The following is a 20,246-nucleotide window of genomic DNA, read 5'->3' on the forward strand; positions in this document are numbered from 1 at the left end:
GCTACACAAATAAATGCTTTTATTTCACCTTGGCAATGCTGAGCACAAGACTTCTCTCCTACATCTCTTTTTCATGTGTGCAGTGTGTATATGATCGTTACAGCCAGATGATGCTAAAATTCTATGGTTGGAAACTTCAGAAGTTTCCTTTTTTCTAATTATCACTGTTAATATACATGTCTTTGCATAAATAGTGGGATTCTGGAGTACCTATAAAGCAAACTCCTTGCTCATTAGTATACCGACTATATTGCAATTTTATATAAACAGAGTTATCTTACTGACAATTGTTCTCTGCTAGATTTTTCCTAACCTTTAAACTGAAGAGAAATGAAATCCACATTCATTTGTCTAAATGATGTCATGTGCCAAGTATAATTACTTCTAGAGCAGGTCATCTATGTCTGGAGAAAGTTTATTTCTTCAAAATGTTGCGATGAAATTACACTGCACCATTGAGCTTGACTTACTGGAGAGAAACAGGGCAGAGGACAGCTGCTTGATGCAAGATATGTTCTATGTTATGAACGTCAAAGTATGTGACACTGGCAAAACATTGCCTGTCCTTCTGCTCTGTAGTCAAAGAGCAAATAAAGGTACTGTTAATGTGAGAAAGCAAGCTATTCACAATTTTAAATTACTCTGTTGTCAGCTTTCCTGTACAATTATGTAGCCCTAGAAACTCCAAAAAAAAGTAAGCAAAACATTTACGCAGAATTGGAACCGTAGATTACTGGGAAAAAAATTTATCAGCAAGAAGGCAGCTGAAGGATTTGAGAGAGCTTTATCTCTCCTCAAGCCTGGTCTCATGTACACCAAAAAGAACGTCTCTCAAACTCCAAGAAAACATAGGAAACCATTTTTATTATCATACTTCCATATCGCTATTTTTTAGTAGATATTCTAAGTCATTCACCTGTTTACGTAGTTGCTAAAGAATCCCATGCCTTCTCTAACCTGCCTATTTGTCAAGCTCCACAGGTGAGGATGCAAAACTTTAAATATAGTCCCCTATAATTAAACCTAAATAATGCAAGGAAAATATGCTGTTTATCCATTTTGGTTACAAAAATATATACTACATGAATAATAACATCAAACTGCTGCACAGAAACTGTTCTTTTGAATATCAGTGAGATGTGCATGCACACAACATCCGCAAAAATAAATTATTTTTTGCAAATCGTGATAATTTACATTCCCATAATTACTATGGCATCTGATTACTTATATTTCTAAATTCTTTTACTTTCTAAGGATGTGATGGACAGTGAAATTCTTCTGTCAGTTTGGTGTATTCATTCTCTGTAAACAAGATCTGCTTGCAGAGTTCCTGGATGGATGTCAAGTTACCTAATAGCAACACACCACGGAGTAATGCATTGACCTGTGCCTGCCCTGGAAGTATGCACTGATTTATTCTGCTTTGGTTTCCTTTGGTAAATTAAGTTTTTGGAATGCTTTTCTTCAAGACACTGTTGACTTTTTAGATTTCTAATTACAACTAAAGCCTGAAAAAACTTCTTATGTAAGTATATACCGCTGCTCATTTTTTAACTGAATTTATATTTCGCTTTAGAGATCTGCAAGTAAGAAGTTTGCTCAAAATAAATGAACTGATTACCGAGTACATTGACAAGCTACTGCAACCTTATTTATGGGATAGAAAAGAAAAATGAGATACTTTTTTAATTTAAAATGTTTGACAGCTGGTAGAATTGTGAGCGTTTTTTTGGTAAAAGGCAAACACAGGGTTTAGCTATAACAACACTATGGCCATGGTGACACACTGAGAGGAGCTGATATAAGACTCCTGTAAACCTCTTTCTGCAGCCATCAAAACCTAAAAATCTTAATGTACTAAACAAATAGAAGTTAGGAAATGACTGGGATATGGATATATAGAGTAGATAAAATTACAATATAAAAGATTAGTTTAAACTGGTTAATCCGTAGAACTTCCTCTGGGGTGACTTTTTTTTGTCCCCAGAACCTCCCTACTTTGTCAGCAATATTTAAGTTAAGGAAGTTGAAAACAACTACTTTGATCCCAGTGGTAAGAAAAAACCCCAACATTACTTCTTAGTTTTGCTGAAATAAACTAGTCACAGCACTTACACATTTCAGAGTAACTTGGTAAGAACAGGCCAAGGCGCACCAGGAACCTCCTGAACTTGACCAGGTTTCTACGGACTTGCTAAGTTTCAGGGGATGTCTTTTCCATGTACTTGTAAATTTTTTAATGCATGTAAACTTCATAATCTACAACAGGCATAACTACATACTGCATTCCTATTTATTTTGAACCTGCCTTCTGCCAGTTTCATCTGTTCTGGCATTGTTAGAGCCACTGCGCAATCCCATGCACACTCGCTGTGCCACTCTGGTCTTGACAAACCTTTCTCATACCATACTCATCTTTTTTTCCCAAATAAAGATTTCTGCCTGATTTCACCATTTGTTATACGGAAGATATTCCATACTTAAGACTCATGCATTCTGCCTTTCTCTGAATCTTTCCATTTCAACCTGAGTTCCCAACCCCTCTGAGCTATGAGAAGCAGAACTGTGTGTCGTATTTAAATAAAGGCAAGGGATAGACTTATGCAATGATCAATTATGCCGTTCTGTTTTCTATTCCTTTCTGAATAATTCTTAAAAACACCTTCTTTGTTGAACTGGTAATGGAAACTGAATTGTTATTTTCATTACATTACCTATTACTACACTAAGTTGTTACGCCAGAGCAGTAATGGTCTATTTAGACCTATAACTTCGTATGTAAAGCTATTTTTTTCTCCATATGCTTTTTTTTTAATGCTAATTCACAGTGAATTTCATCTGCCATTTTGAGTCCAGTCACTCGGTTTGTTAAAGTTTTTATACATTTATAAGTCCAACTTTCGCGTTTAATACTGTAAATAATTTAATACAATTAACAGACTTTCTCACCACACTGTTCACCCTCTTTTCCAGCTTGTTTCTAAGTACGTTGGATGCCACATTCCCAGCAGAGATCCTTGCACTTTTCTGCTATCTTTAGCCTTTGAAAAAACTAATAATCTATTTGTAATCTGTTTCTTGTATCTTAACCAATTACTGATCCACCATTTTCATGTTCCATATTTCACATTCCAAGAAACAATTAGTTTCTTTAGAAATTTCTAGTGGAAGACCTTGGCAAAAGTCTTTCCCAACCCAGGCAGGCTCTACTGGCTGCATCATGTTTGTTGATCCCTTCAGAGAGATTCAAAAGATTTACAAGGCAAGGCACTGCTATAGAAAAAACATATTATTTTTTCCCCAGGTAAATCATACACATTGAGGTGTCCCATAATTCAATAATTACTTTGTTGTAATTTCCTAATTTTGACCGTGTGCCTCTAGGGCGTTATGGCATGTTAAACCCTTTTAAGAAAAATGGTATCCCATTGGCTACTCTCTAATCATCAGTTAACAAGACCCATCTCCAACGGGTTCCACAAAGGAAAGCTCTGGTATGGGAACTACCCCAGTTCTTTCTATCACTAAATTCATCCGTAGTGAAGCAAAAGGAGAAGTTAATGGACAGTTTGGGGCTCCCGGTGTTTTATTTACATGGATTTTTTTTTTTGTTTCTACTTTCAAGAAACATTGCAACTTGTTTACTCATAATTTTTAAAACCTATGAACTGGGTAATTTGGAAACAAATCACTTACCAATTCAGTTACTTTGACAAAATTATTTATTGCAGTCAGCAACGCCATAATAGTTATTAGCCAAGTTGACAAGAAGCCAACAGGTTTCTTGGAACAGTGGTACTTATTCAGAAGTAGCTTAGCTCCAGAAATGCAATGTTTATTACCAAGATTAACTTGTCATTGAAATTGCCTAAACAACACACCAACAGAGCTATAGTTCTACAACCTATTGATCCAGAAACTAAGGCTAACATGTAATAACATTTTTGTTCCCTGAAAAAAAGTATCAGAAAAGCAAAGGTATTACATCCTCATTTAGAAATAACCAGTCTGTTTTTATGAGTTCATGACAACACTGAAGAGTTTTTCACATGCTGGGCCTTGACTACAAGTCTCTATTTAATCCATTTCATCGACAAACAAGGAAGTCTCAGGCAGTTTTAATTGACTCAGAGGCACTACACTTCTATTTCCCATATGTGCCACTCACCTCTTGACTGTCTCTTTCCTTAAATGTCAATCTTCTGGGAGAATGGGATGTCTCTGTGCTGTTTGCAGTGCTACTGCCTGCTAAAAGGGCGCGTGGGAGGTCACAGTTTGGGAACGAAGGACAAGGACTCTTACCTGCTGCTTTGGCAACATCTGCAGTTGAAATGTTTTGGAGGTTTGAGTGCACTCTGAAGGTCACAGCTGGTCCCAGCACGCTGGAAGAGATTATTAAAAAACATAAGATTCATAATCAGGAGACATGGCGTAATATTGCTTATCAAAATAGGTTTTTAAGGAGATACTATTAAGACACCATTTAGCTCTCTTCCTTTTGCTTCATTAGCTACATTTGCATACATTTTTATACCTCTTGTGGTTTCTTCTGTGTATCTTGTGCCTGTCTGAAAGAATTTCAATGACATTAACTAAACTTCAGAACACTCCTGTAAATACTATTCCTATTAGGAAAATGGCAAAATGGAGGCACTGAAATTGTTATTCTCCCAAGTACAGAATAAACCGTCACTGGAAATCAGCACCCAAAGAAGATTACAGGTAGTTTCAAATTTAATATGCCTAACATCAACACAAGGTTTGTCTTCTTGTCACGACTGTAAGTCAGAGGGACAACAAAATAAAAATAGAATATTTATCTTGATCAGGTTCTGCAAGAACATGTGTGGGGAAAAGATTTTGGACAGATCCGATCCAAGAAGTGATTTTGACCAGAAAGGTACCACAAAGTATTTATTTTTTAACAACAGAGGTAATCACCTCTTTGAATAACTTACGAAGGGAAATAATTGACTCTGGTGACCCTTTTGGGTGCAGTCTGATAGTCCTTTACGGCATTAAAATCCATGAGGCATTTACAGAGGAAGGTACTGATTAGCCAGATGAAGAACAAAAAAGTATTCATGATTTCAGAAAAAAAAATCATTTTAAAGGAAAATAAATCCATATATGCCATTCTGCATTCATTCTCCACCCATCCCAATAATAACCAACTTACAGGCACGTCTGATGAAAAGAATAAAGAAATTTCAGTTCGGGTATCCTTAAAAGTATACTGAAGTACATATACATATGGAAAACAAAGACAAAAACTGACACTATTACAGAAGTTTGCTTACATACTATGTATTATGTGAGTTCCTAAGTTTTTATTCTTCATATAATCAGGGAAAAGAATTACACTTATACTATGAATAACAACCCTGCTTAAATGGTGAAGTATGATGGCTGGAACAATACGTGTTTTGACCTCCTATAGCTGTGGCTTATGAGAAAATGAAGTCTGAAAAATTGCTGCATAAAAGAAATAACTTGAAAAATATTTTTGTTGCAGGGCTTGAAATGAGGTATTAAATTATTCTTTTACCAACATGTTAATATTTTGCATTCATACAATGGAGAGTACTTAATGAAGTGTGCTTAACTGCATCACATATATCCTAGACAGAAATACCTTTAAACTTTTTCCATTTCAGGAAGAATAAAACCTATTATTAACCACAGGACTGCGTTTCGAGGTCGCAAAGGGAATCGGAGTAAGACTAAGAAGCATCCTTTCTATCTTTTACTAGCAAAGCATGCACTGTGCACATTTAATTCTGGAGTTAATAAGAACTGTCATTAATCAATCATTTTTCTCTAAATACTGTTGCGGGGGGGTGGGGGGGAAGAAAACAGAGAGATTTTATTGCTAAAGGACACTCCAGATGTCAAATCATTAATGAGCGAGAAATGTATTTTAATAATGTTAGGTAATTATAAAGCATTTCTCATCATCATTTAAATAATATTTCAGGTTATAATACTCTGCAATAATATATACTGCAAAGTATATGTTATTTGAGATAACTACTATACAAAAATTCAGACCATTCCCTGATTCTGTCAGTGAGACTGAGACAATCAACCGTAAAAAGCACCTGGGAGGTTCATGATATCATCCATACACTGTATACAACTGCCTTGCACAGTCCTTCCTTCTGCATTGGCAGCCTGAGACACGATGATTCCGCCGTGGCGGCTCAGGCAGTTACAGCGTAATTAGCACTCTGCTTTAAATAAAAGCAGGCACCAACGCAGTACGCAGCTGTTCCGTGACAAGGACAGGGTGAAAAAGCCCAACTGTAGATATTCCTCCCAAATCAACACTGCACACCGTTATAGCTGAGAGCCTGGAACCAATGCAAACTTTCAAACACAGTGTAGTTACGCTTCGGCTTTATCAGCAAAGACATAGAAAGTTTGTTCCCCTCCTTCCCTTGCCTGAGTTTTTTGTTGCTGTCTCTGGCACAGAGCTCTCTGCCTCCCCCGCCTCCCCCAGTCCTGCCCCACTCACTGCAGCTAAGCACTTCGTGGCATCATTAAAATCATATATATTAAAACTGGATCATTTCAGTGATCCAGCCCAGGCAGGGAGAGGCAGGGATTTCAGAGTGAAGCCCGGCAGGGACCATGGCGCTATTCTCTAGTGACTCCACCTGGATAACCCGGGAACACGACAGGATCCCAGTCGTGCCCATGCAGGCATTGCCACAAGCACCGTCATTCCTCCTCGCCGCTGATGAGAAAATGCGGGGAAAAAAAAACAACCCGGAGAAAAAAAAAAGGGTGGGGAAAAAAAAATCCTTATGCAAGTGGGATGGTATCTGGTTAACACCGTTCATTTGCAGGAAAGAAGAAATCTCAGAATTGTTTAAAATAACCATTCATATATTACTACGTGGGATATTGTTTTTCTTTAGCAATTGAATGCTTGAACATAAGGAATCACCTGAGCACCACATAAGCACAGCTTCACTAGGAATATTTACAAAACGAGGAAAATAAAGCAGTTCTTGTCACAACTTTTTGCACATTGGTATTCTGTTGTTTATTTAAAAGCAAACAAAAGACCTTGAGATTACTTGGTCAAAATTACATTTCTGCTCAATGTTTTGGGAACTGACTGCTTCAGGAGCTCATAAAATGAGATTTTTCTCATGGGGGGCTTCTGGCAAAAGCACTCAATAAATAAACATTTCAATAACAATAGATGCCCTTTGGGGAATTCCTCGCTGTTCATTATGTGTTGGACAAAAACATTTAAACAAAACCAGTAATTATTTGGCTACAAAATATTTTTTAAAAGACTTTTTAACAAGAGGGCAACGAGCCCGAGAAAAGGTTCTAAGATGTATGAAACGCACCCCTGATCCTTCCTAACCAGGAACTTGAAATTAGATAGATGAGACTGCTTTTTCGTGTGGCTGTCAAAGCCTCTGAAGCCTAGCTAGTATTAATGGCAATTGTCTTTACCTCACTCTAAATACGGAGGCTCACTGGAGTGCACATGATTGTTTATGACCTGATGAATTGCAAACAAACCCTTCCCACGGATGCGGGAGGATGCTGCCGGTTAGCGGAGGCATCCCTCCTGCCTGGCGGGTCGCATCACGCCAGCGCTCTGGAGGCGAAAGCAATCAGAAACGTAAACCACAATGCCCAGGCTGAAACGTAACCTACATCTAAGACACGCGCCTGCTGCGACCGAGATGAAACACGTATGGTAGTAGCACGTTTAATCTAGAAAGACAGTATTTTATGTCAGATTTTTTGTCTGTTTTTTCCCTCCAATCTTCATCTTACCGCAATTACACCCATGTAAATTTGTAGTTAACTCTTCTGACACAAGTGAACTTACACCCGCCTAAATAAGAGAAGCCTGTGAGTTTTAGAAGGCCTCTGGACTATACTATTATAATTGCACTTATCATTTTTTTCTAATACTTTGTTATGATGTTTTTTTCAATAAAGGTAAGCAGGTCTGGCTTCAAGGCTAATAAACAGTGACCTCTCCCCACGCAAAATGTAATGTCTGTTGCAATGACCTGCTAAATTTATTACTTGAAATTTACTGACTAATTACCCTCTCTGTTGGCTGTCACAACTTCTGCTTTTTTTTTAATTTCAATAATATTGCCTTCAGCCATAATAGTTGGGTTTTTTTTAACAAAGACATTCAAAGCATATTGCAAATTGTCACCCTTATGTGCTGTTGTCTTATATTCTGTTTACTAGAGATGAAATAATTACAGTGTTTATACCAAAATGACTTGAAGGTTGATTGCTGATTTAATAATATCCCCTCCCCTTGGGTTGATATTTGCCATCTGAAGGTGGGAGGGTACACATGTACAGAAACAAACAATATTCTTTGTGTAAAATAGAAGTATTTCCTTTCATTAATTGTTTTACTGACTAACAACATTCTCATATTTTGCCTGTCAACAAATGAATGATCTGAATAAACCGAGCTGGAGCATGATCAATATGGCAAGGTCCATATCACTTTCAAGCCGTAGGTTATAATTATATTTATGAATGACAGGATTTAAATCTCCATAAATTATGCAGCAATCTTTGCATGCCTGTTCTTCTCCCTCATGTGTGTATACTTTAGTATTACAATATCATACAGGAGGTTTACTGTGAAATACAGCCACAGTCTATCATACCCCCTAGTGGAAAAGGATTTGAGAAACAAGTGCCAACATGGTTATGTGTATTCTTGAAGATGAGACTTAGAGCTGATGCTGTATGGAAATGAGTTGAGGTGGCACTGCATTTTTAAAAATTACAGGCAGAGTGCAATTTCTCAAGACTGGAGGAAGATGAGGAGATTAGGATTGGATATTTCCGACATTAAACATTCTCTTAATGACCCTATTTCGTAAAACAGAGCTTGCCTTAATAAAGCTTAGATTTGAAATTAGAGTCACTACTTGTCTATATGTTCATTTCAAAATCCTTTAATCTCTGGAGGTTAAGAAAAGCAATTAGTAATGCTCCAGAGGATTGCGCAAAGCAAATTTTACAGCAGCGAAGGTAATTGTCTCAGGAAATGTTTGGTGGGCTTGAACTAATGACTTGCAATGTGTACACATTTCTTTGCTTACTGTGTTTAGGAATTCGAAGCTTATGTCCATTGTTTACATTGCACTGAAGCCTTCTTTTCACCTTTTCAATTTTGGAAAAATTAAAATGTTCACACTTATGTCAATGTGTTATATATTATATATATTGGTATATAAACACGTCAAATCAAATTGATGGAAAAACGCACATGGCTAAAAGAGGTATTTTTGCAATACAGTACATTTGTACGACACGATTTACAGAGCAAAGCAAAGGCAGAAAATTGCATCTGGTCGTCATCATATAATACATACATGGATTAAGAAGTGGCTATGTATGCTGGCTATTGTGTGCTCCTTCTGTTATCCAAACCAGCTGTAAATCCATTGGATACTTGATTCAGGTTTCACCAACATTTTTGACTAGAAATTTTGACCAAAATTTATTTTGTGGAGCATCGTGTCATACTCTATTTGTATTACATTAGCAGGTACCTGACTAAACTTCAAAGATTCAGGAAATCTGTGAAGGATGTATTGTGTTGACCTACGACAAAATAACTTCCCTGAACTGTTGAGTAGAGAATATTGATCATCACCCAGACTTAATACTAAAAAGGCACACATCTATCACTCTTTAATATCTTTACTGTTCAAAGGTTTGCTTCATTTTGCACCTGGACTGAAAAAATATCAATGTACAGCTGTATGTATTCTCACATTTCTATTGACATGTACGTATTTACAGCCAGTGATCAATTAAAAAATCTTTTTCTGTTTTAGCAAATTGATCTTCTTGAGCCCTTCTCTGGAAACTCTTAACGTGCTCCTTAAACTGCAGAATGACACACAGTGTTGCACAACATGCTGCCATACAGCCAAAAATATATTGTCTATTCTGATTTATATCCTTTATATACACTTAACATGAACCGTTTATTTGCAACATTGTCTACAGAAATGTGGTCCTGTAATAATGATACAGCAAGCATGGAGAGAGAAAGTTAAAGATTTGTTGTATCACACCTTATGTCTGACAATGACCGAGTACTAAAGATGAAAAAGCAAAACCCCTGCTAAGGGAAAGACATTAATTGCGGCGCTCACCAGTTAGTGCTTGATTTTCTATCACCACTTGCATTTCATTAGAGAGGTTTACACTGTGCAGCTGGGTGAGGCGTAGCAGATTAGACCACAAAGATTAGACAGACTGGCTGTTTCAGAGCAATCCCATCTTGCAAATGTAACTACATGGAAACAAAACTTCGGTCTGGATTTGATGGTTGTAGCTCAGACGTACCTCTGCAAGCTGCATCTGCAGCCTCCACAAACCCAGTCATTATTTGGACACTTTGTAGTGCCCCATTCTCTCCCCTCAAAAGGATCAGTGCTGCAGGGTGACTTCATGGAGCATCGTTTCAAGGGGAGGGCAAAGGGCACTACAAGGTGTCCCCATAATGGAATGTATCCTGACTGACACACTACAGTCAGAATCGTTGCAAGAGTAAAGTCACAGAAAAGGGGTGTCGGGTCCAGACCAGGATGCCTTCCAACAACAGCAGCCCGTGTTTGGTGGGGTTCTGATGCCAACCGATGCTAAACAATGGACTTGTAATTATTTTACGTTAGTCATTAATTTTGTATTAATCATTTAATCTATATGCATCAAAACTGTGCTAAGCACACTGATACTAATTTACAGTGCACGAGGCAATGAAAGAGTATTTTAAAGATTTTACAACTCACTTCATCTCAGGTGAAGATTATTTTGCTAAGCCTACAATTTAAATGATTTAAAAAACAGACAACGCTCAATTTAGAGATTGATGCTACACTCTGTTTGTCCTATTTTTATTCTTCACAAAATGCAACTTCTGATGATTACTCAATATCTATGAATAATTTGCAGAGTTTTAAAATAATTTTTCTATTAATCTGTCACAGGCCATGAAACTTGACATTTTCACCATGCTGAGTACATGAAAGTTGCCAGCTTTGCCTGCCATGCAAATAAGGTTCTTAATTACAGTATTTGAAAGAACAAACCATACAAGTGCTGTAATTTTTTACAGCAAAAGTGTTTGGACCCTGAGAGAGTGGGAAAATGGTCTCAAAATGCTGCTTAAATGTACAGCGATTTTTCTTTCACTCCCCAAAGATTAAACTAAAGGATGAAAAAGTTAGGTAATTAAAAAAAAAAAAAAAAGATTATTGTATTCTATTTATATTTCCATTCTTCTTCTTTATAACTTTCAGTAGTCTGCCTGGTACACAAACAGCAGACAATTTTTAGCCAGTAAGCATTCAACGCTTTTTACTGACTTCAGGCTTACTTACCCTCTGCACACCTGTGTTGTTAATGGAGTCTGTTGAAACCACGTGTAAAATTTGTCTACTGGGCTGATAGTCACCTTACGCTCGGCTTGCACAAGTGACTTCTAATAATTAATGAAGAGCATGACTCACGTGTTTGGACTTTTGCAGAGGTAAAGGTTGAGCATGCTCATAGCTTTGGTAGGAGCCAGACAGGACACAATTTCTTTGATCAGGATTAGGCAGCACAACCAAAGACCCAAAAACCCAAACTTTGCTACAGCCTCAACTTATAAAGCTCCAAAACTCTGAATGCTACAATCAGAGCTCTTCCTCTTGCCATCTTAAGAACCTGTTGGCTTCTCCTTTAGCTCTGAGGAGAACAACTAGAAGATTTGTTCTTGAGCTTCCCCTGACAGCTGTGAGGGAGACAAGAGGCATTGCAAGCGGAATTTATTGGGCTCTTTCGGTCACACCTACAGATGTGTATTTGCTCTGGCTGCCTTTATGGCTCCCAATACAAACCCTTGCCCAGGCAACATGTGGTGCAGCTCAGGCTTGGATATGCAATATTTACTGGCTAAGGTGTAAAAAAAAAACGTGAAGAAGAATTATTTATCTTTTGCAGCTGGGTCAGCAGGTCTGCAATATTCATGCAATCCATCCGTCCGTCCGTCCATCCAGGGGACAAAGAAAGAAAAAAAGTGTGAGTTTGTTTAACTAGGAGAATCAGTTAAGCAAGGGCTGGAGGATCAAGAAAGACATAGACATAGGATTAATTTTGTATATTTCTTATAAGGGACTATTCTTTTATACTGATCTCTACATTATAATCTTTTTACATTTCTAATATTTGTTATTCTATTTGTGGACCAAGCTTTAGTTCAAGAGTGAGAATCACAGTTCTCTGTTTCTATTCTCATATCTGTCACCAAGTTCTGTACCATCATAGGGAAAATCAGGCAAACTGTCTGGAGTTTCAATTTACCCATCTGTAGAATGGAAGTGATTACCTGGTAATAATATGTGAAATGTTACATAAATAAAATGCAATGGTGCATGTTCAGTGACTTGCTTGAAACAAAGGGGTGTATCCTGCCTACCCTATAATGTTATGAACTTTAATTTTATTAAAAAATGAATGTGATGGCATTCTCAGAAACACAGAGGCATGAGTAGTAGGGAAGTATGAAGTTAAAAATAGATGAACTTCAGAAGCTCACTTATCTGTAAAACCCTTCTCTTGAGTAGGGACCTATGAGTACACGGAAATGCATCTATAACACTGGATTTCATTCTGCCTTTGACTACAAAGGTGAAAATCCTCTGATTTAATGAGATGAAATGTAGTAATGGAAAGACAAACTTCGTACATTTTTATTTATAAAAGTCTCCCTAGATTTTTACGGTCTTTCTGTTTTGTCACCTAGAATTCATAAAACGCTGCAGGCCAAAATCCTTCTTGTTATTTTAATGTATTTTTATATTTTTCTAGCAGGAAAGTTACAGTGGAGAAGGCAAAATGATCTTGGTTATATGCACATTTATTAAAGAAAAGCACAAAAAATATATTGTACCTCAGGGGAAAAAGCCACAAGACTAATGTAATGCTAAGGTTGAGAAATCACTCATTTTTAAGTAAAGGAATGCATAGTTGAAACTCCCACCTTATTTTTGTTTCCTTATCCTGATTCCTTTAAAAATTGATGTATCTTTATATTATAAATTAGTTGTCAAATAAGACAATATGTACCAGAAAACACAATGTAATTTCTTATAAAAGCCTGCATGCAATGAGTTACAGCAGTGCATTTTTCAAACAATTTGTTTTCCAGATTCATTAAATCTGTGGAAGGAGTCAAGTTTGAATAAAAGTGGTTCCATTATTTCTGAGTTATGCTTTTATAACATTTTAAACAAGATTATGCCAAATAGCTTTAGTCTGTTGGTTTGCTATTTAAAATCAAAGAACAGATGACAAATATTGCTCAACTTTTTTGAAAGTTATGTCTTTTTTATTGGGACCAAGCATGGCACAGTTCAAATTGAAATAAAAATGTTGCTTAATTTCTGGACAATAAACGGAATGGAAATAAAAATTGAAATTATTGATAGTTTATAAGACAGCACCTTAAGGGGAGAAGGATGGACTACATGTTTTTTCATAAGCACAATATTAGAACATTCCTCTCAGTAAACCTAAATAGCATAGATGGCAGAATCCAGAACCTGCCAATCTAGAAAAAAATTTTGGAAGAATATTCATCCACTGGTGTCCAACATAAAACACAAGAGAAGATTAACCACACTGAGTCAAGGAGAAAGGAATCATGGAGAACCTGTACAGTAGAGGGAAGCTTGCAGATACAAACCTAACAAGACACTGTGCTACCTGTCCCACTAGTGCTGTGATTAAATAATCCTCCCTCACACTATCCTGCCTCTCAAGCTACCAATAATTTCCTGAGATGTTCACATTTAGAGCATACATATACCACATGTCATAATCCATCAGCATGATGAAGTGAAAATACCAAGTACTGTTCCAGTGTTTAGGTTCTGGATGACTGAATATGATTAACTGGCTGATTGAGTTTTTCAACTGTTAGAAAAATAACACGACAAACAATGAACAAAACCTATATAGCATGATTAGGACACTACAGCCAATGCACATGTTCATAATAGGTGAGGCTGGGAGCTCCACTCATCGCTCTGCCTGCCCAACACTTCCGATTTGAACACATTTAAAGCTTCTCCAAACTTTCACCACTTGGTTTGATTTTCAGACATCTTCAGTTCAAGCTCTTTTCACTGGGATGGTTGGCTGGCTTTTCAAATTGCATTTATTCCAGCCCAACCATTTCAGCCCTTCCTAAGACTAAGGATAATGATAGGTATTGTTTGGTCGTGTAAGGACTTTTCTTTGAAAAGGATGTGGAAAGTGTCTCTAACCCCACTACTTGAAAACAGAGATTTGAAGTATGGCAAGAATGTGCTTGTAGCTGTCCTCATTATAAAATTCCAAATCCAAGCTTTTGTTAGATCACTGTTTACATAAAAATATGTAAAAAACATAGTTGACACTAAGGACATACTACAGTATAATAGGAAAAGTCAATCTTGATTTACTTCGTATCTAGCTAGACAGTCTTTCTTTGCAAAGTGTTTTTCAATAGGATCCCTGACATCCACAGATGAACAGTGGTCAAGTGGTAGAAAAGACCAATATTTTCAAGGGCCTCGACTTATTTTTGTCAGACTGCAGGAAGTATGTTGCAAATAAGGCATGGAACTATGAAGATGTAAAGGTCCTACCATTACTTTGAGTTCTTCTGGTACCATCCGGTTCTGCCTCAGATTCAGATTCAGACTCAGTTCATTTGAAGCCAAGTCATTTCAGGTAATTTTTCTTACAGACCAAGTGTCACTGTCTAAACTGAAAGCTGACTTCTAGGGCTGCTGAGCACTCAGAATGGCAACTGAAAGCAGTGGGATCGCTGTCTCAATAAGTGAAGATCTTTACAGAAAAGGCTGAATAAGCTATAGTCTGAGACATCAGACTGGACACCTCACATTAGCGAGTGCTTTGATGTTAATCTCTTCATGCATAGCTCCAGCTCTGAGTGGTCCTAATAATACTGCAGTCTCATGTGACTTCAATATATCAATTCATGTTCATCAAGAATTTTGATAGTGTAGTGAAAAGCACCATAGGAAAACAAAACAAAACAAAACAAAAAAACCCAACCCAAAACAAACCAAAACAAGAGGAAATGGGTTTTCTGACCTCAAAGCAGGATTTGAATAATGTGTTATAAATAAATCCTGAAGCCATACATTGAACAATGAGAATAAAATGAAACATTGAAGAGCTGCTCATTAACTGAGCGTTTTATTTCCTGCATATGGAATAAGACAGAAGGCTGTAGAAAAATACATAGATACGATCAAGTATTTCAAGACTATATCATAATTAGTCTTTATAGAATGACTGATACTTTTTGGTCAGCTGAACAACAAAACAAAATAATGAAAATAATGGCTTAAGTTCAGTCCAAAATCAATTTTTTGTTTATTCTTATCACCAAAATAGAAGCATTTTCTTTACAAGCCAGTTATAAGATAGTTAAATTTTGAAACTGGTCATTACTTTGAATTTAAAAATTATAGTACTCTAATTTCAAAATAACAAACCACACTGCTGTGGCTGCCACAAATTTTGACAGGAATTTTCAGTTGAAGCTGCCATACAGTTTCTGTACATACCTTCAGTTAACCTGAATTTTCATTTTTCGTATAATAAACTATTCAAGTAAAACATGGAATTCACCTCTAATCTTAGTGGTCTCTAATAGAGAGTGGTCAGGTGAAAGCTGAACAGCAAACCCAAGGCCTGGCAGTTTGAGTTTTAGACTCTGAAACATCAGTGATTTGGTCTTTTAAGTTAGCTTTGGATGTACAATATAGATGCAATCAACTTTAGATGACAGGGGAATATTGGTTAAGTTTTATGGCTTTGCAATCCAGGACATTATATTCAATAACCAGAATCAGCTTTTTCAACCTGAAAAATCTATTTTTATTAGCATTTGAAATTTAGCATAAGTATCCTGTTCATCCCCAACATTATATGTATATATATTGATTATGTGCTTATATAGGCAATTACACAAGCATCAAAGAGAGGCTAATGTTATTGTATGGAATATAGAGTGCTCTGCTATGGGTTTTCCACTGAAAAACTAGATATGTAAATGGGCATGCTTGTTGGTCAAGTAATCATGTCTCCTGAAAGGACATTTCTTTGAGTACTGAGTTTAGGTATGTTAGACGGCAAAAATGACAAAGATGCCCACTAAGATGAATGGGTGGAGGGAGCCAAAGAGGTAGAAAAAAAACAGGGGAAAAAGAAACACCTAGAGCGAGGGATCTTCAATGGCAATAGGGAAAATCATATAAGACTAAAGAGAGGAATAAGAAGAAAAAGAAATAAAATCAGTGCTACTGCAGCATCCATCAGAGAATATAATGTTCAGTTGAAAATCTCACTCTGAACTGGAGTCCTAGTATGGTAGGATATGCAGTCTGGAATACTATGAAATCAAACTAATTCATTTTCTCTCCATGGAAAGATATTCGGCTAAGCTTAGAGTTGAAAACCTCCCTTACCAATGTTCTCAGTAGATACCCCAGGTATGAGAACATTAAATAAAAATTCAGAAATAATTCATATTCTCATCAGAAACTAAAGAAGTTATGTATGTTCTAATTCAGTCGCTTTGACTATAGGTTCTGAGTGTCCTTTCCACTACCTTCACGGTTGAGCTTACAGATTTTAGTATTCTTATTATATTTGGATGTTTCTTGATAACCTCTCTCATTTATAAGTTTACTCTATAATGTGTGAAGAACTGTAATTACATGAAGAAGGCCAATGTTGTAGATTGTAGAGTGGTAAAGTTATTATTTTTTTAAATAAATACAAACCCTCCTAACACTACTACCCATCTGACTTCAATCCATGATACTAGCCCAACAATCAATCACCAGGGGCATTGGACACCCATAATTAGATTATAAAATCATAACTATAGTCATTTTACGTCTGCTTGCATAATTACATCAGCATGCTAATATCCTTTTAATGGTCTCTAATGATGTAATAAGAAATAATGGAATTTATTTGACAGCTACATAATCATTAACAAAACATATTAAGCATAACTATTACTTCCATAAAGATTCAGGCTGTATCCAAAAGTGACAGCTAACATGTTGGATCGTTTCTTCAATGCTGAAATATTTCTAATTATGAATTCCCCAAATCTATTCCCACTTATCTGCTTCACAGGGCGAGCAAAGTTTATGTCAATGCAAACTTGACAACAAACCAACTGTAGAAGTGGACTGAACGCTCCGGGAGCCAGGCCTGAGGCTATACTGTGAATTGAAGCCATCGGTTAAAGTTGGCAGGATTGTGAACAAGAGAAGAAAAGATAAGCTGATTACTACCATGCATCAACTAATCAAGAACTAGCACAGAAATTGGTAGGAATCTACGGCAAAAGCAACTGTACACTTACCAAAGAACAGGAAAAATCCTAAAAATATAGGGAAGAACGAAAGACATTCGCAGACAAAACCAACTAAAGGTAGTAACGTATTTGTGAAGCAGTCCCTTTAAAAGTGTTTTTTTTTTTTTAGAGAAAAGGACAAGAAACTCTAAATTGAGAATTTAAAGAACTTTAGAAGAACTCATCACTCACCCTGTCTCCTCAGTTCTTCTTACACGATTCCTATTGAATGTGATGGCTTTGTCTATACTCCCAAATTAACCCCGTGATTCTCATTAAGATGTCTTTACCCTGAAATCTTTGCAATAGTCCAAAAAATTCAGGTCTACACTGTTATTTTCTTACCAATCAGAGTTCTTGGGGGGAAAAGAAAGACTTGAGAATTTTACACCAACATAACACTCAGGTCAGACTTCAAAGTAGACTTTTTAAAAAAATGAATCCCTAAGAAAAAGAGTACTTTTAGTTGCCAGTAAACTAAAATAATTTAAACCCCCCATAGTGCCTTAGGCCAAGTAAAAAGCATATTTCCCGAGAGGACTCATTCTCACTCTTTGGTATGGCAAAGGTGGATTGGGAATAGCCATGATATCAAGTCCTTCCTGAAACCCCTCTCCATGATGCCACTCAGAAGATAACCAGAGCCTTCAAATTCATAGTTTTCCAGCGATGGCTATGCAGTGATGACAAAAGAACAAATCCAAAAAGCGTTAATTCTCTGCTTGGAGAGGCCTTGTTCTAAAGCCTCTACTACTGCTACATCTACTGGCCAGCCCGCACTTCTTCAGCATTTCATGGGTTTAATGCGAGTCAAAGCATCTCATTTTCTTGAGTAAAGAGAAATTATTATGGATGAATTCTTCACTAACTTGAGATAATCTTTCCCAGATTTATGGACATTTTAGAAAGGAAAAGACTGTGTGTGTGTTGATAGACAGAATACTTGGTCCTGTTTGGAGTTACCGTCATTCAAACCACACTTTTAATATACTGACCATACAATACAAGTACTTTCAGTACAGTCGTATGACTGCATATTAATGGACACAAAATAACCAGCTTCCCTAATGTCACACATTAAAAAAAAAAAAAAGGTTGTTCATAGCTAGCTATATCACTGGAGGCATAGTTTTCACTAGAGAATGAATCTACAGCCTGCCAATAGCAACGTTGTTGTGATTTATCAAATGATAAAAAATAACCAAAAGGGTTTATGCTAACAATTAGAAAGGTAGGTGAAAGTGCTCTTGTACTGTAAATGCATGAAGTTAATGAAGCAGAACCCGTTGATTCCAGCAGAGAAATTGTTCCATGGGATTACCCCTTTAAATATGCATCAGACTTTATCTGCTAGTATTCAAAGTCAAGGTTGCAAGTTCTCTTTGCAAGGAAGACCACATAATACTGTCATTTTTTGTAATTTCAAAACTAAATTTTCATATGAACTACATTTCATAAAATACAAGTAAAAAGACTTGCAGCAAGGCAAAGAATTGTTCTAGCAAACAAAACAGGGGAATATTCTCCTTATAAACAACTAAAGCCAATATGTCTGGTATTTATCAGATTTCTAAAAAGATTTTCTCACCATTAGTGTATTTCTCCCTACATATACAGCAATAAAAGGGGTACCATTTTTTTTCCAAATAATATAAACACTTCCACTGGAGGTGAAACATCTTCAGACTATGGCTTAAAACACAGTATTAAATGATGAATTACATTCACTGGAATGGAAGGTAAAAGAAAAGCTGACGGCGGTACAAGTGAGGCTGAGAAAGATGCTGCACTTCAGCAACCTGACTCGTGGGCCAAAACAAGCATCCCCAAACCCTCTGAAACATAGGCAGGAACTGGATGCTACCCAGACATCAGTTATTTTCTGCACACCACGATGTGACTTCTTTCCAGCAAGCTGTCAAAACTCTCCCACAGCTGACCCTTCTTTTCCATTACTTTTCTATCAAACTATTTTTATTCTCTGTTTTATGAAATAGTTAAGTTTTGTGAAGGAAATGATCCTGCCAAAGTGACTTCAGAAAATCCTCAATCTAAAAATTTTTACTGGACTTGGCAAATCATAACCACCTAGTTCAGGAGATTAACATGCAGAGCAGTCATCAGTATGAATCATATGAAGAAAACCAGTAGCTCAACATAGCTGAACTCCCTGTGACTTGTTAAATGAGTAGTTGACCAAGCAGCATGACCTAGTGTGCCATGTGCCAGACTCAAAGCCAGGGACCCAAGTTCTTATCCATCTCTGATGTCATTTTCCCCCTCAGCAATGCTGGGTATAATGACCCTTAACAAGACTTTCCTTACCTAGAAACTGTTAAACAAGGTTGATAATATTTTTACAGCACTTTGAACAGGCTACCTTTCCGTACAGAAGCATAGCAAACTTCCAGTCTTTATAATTTTTTTCAAAATAATTTGTTCGTGTGTGGAGGGAACGTTATAAAGATCACCACGATATTCTTTTTTTTTTGCCTCCCGCACGCTCTTATTAATGTTGGCATTAAAGAGTAGATATTTCCTTGTAAGACAAACTATTCAAAAATAATGAGAAATCCAATAAAATAAAAAGGGGCGAATTCCGTGTACGTACTTGACATCGTCGAAGGCACTCATCTGCAGCTTCAGGAGATCTGCCACTTCCTTTATTAACTCCAAGCCCTTTTCCACACTCAGGGGGCTGTTGAAAGGGAGCAAGAAAACAGAGCATTACGAAAATGGAACTCATCAATACTTGAGAGGCTAAAAGTCCCAAAAGAGT

General features: G+C 36.8%; 1 protein-coding gene across 3 annotated transcripts in view; it reads right to left on the bottom strand.

The window, feature by feature from the left end:
- The window catches only part of PTPRN2 (protein tyrosine phosphatase receptor type N2), a 661,189-nt gene that overhangs the window by 355,796 nt on the left and 285,147 nt on the right, over positions 1 to 20,246 (bottom strand). For all 3 annotated transcript variants that reach the window (XM_074574140.1, XM_074574141.1, XM_074574142.1), the window contains 2 exons: positions 20,079 to 20,165; positions 4,306 to 4,385 (listed from right to left, as the gene is read on the bottom strand). In XM_074574140.1, the coding sequence (XP_074430241.1) occupies positions 4,306 to 4,385; positions 20,079 to 20,165 (167 nt within the window). The remainder of the gene's footprint in view (positions 1 to 4,305; positions 4,386 to 20,078; positions 20,166 to 20,246) is intronic.

This window comes from Larus michahellis, chromosome 2 (assembly GCF_964199755.1).
Source record: "Larus michahellis chromosome 2, bLarMic1.1, whole genome shotgun sequence".
Lineage (NCBI taxonomy): Eukaryota > Metazoa > Chordata > Aves > Charadriiformes > Laridae > Larus > Larus michahellis.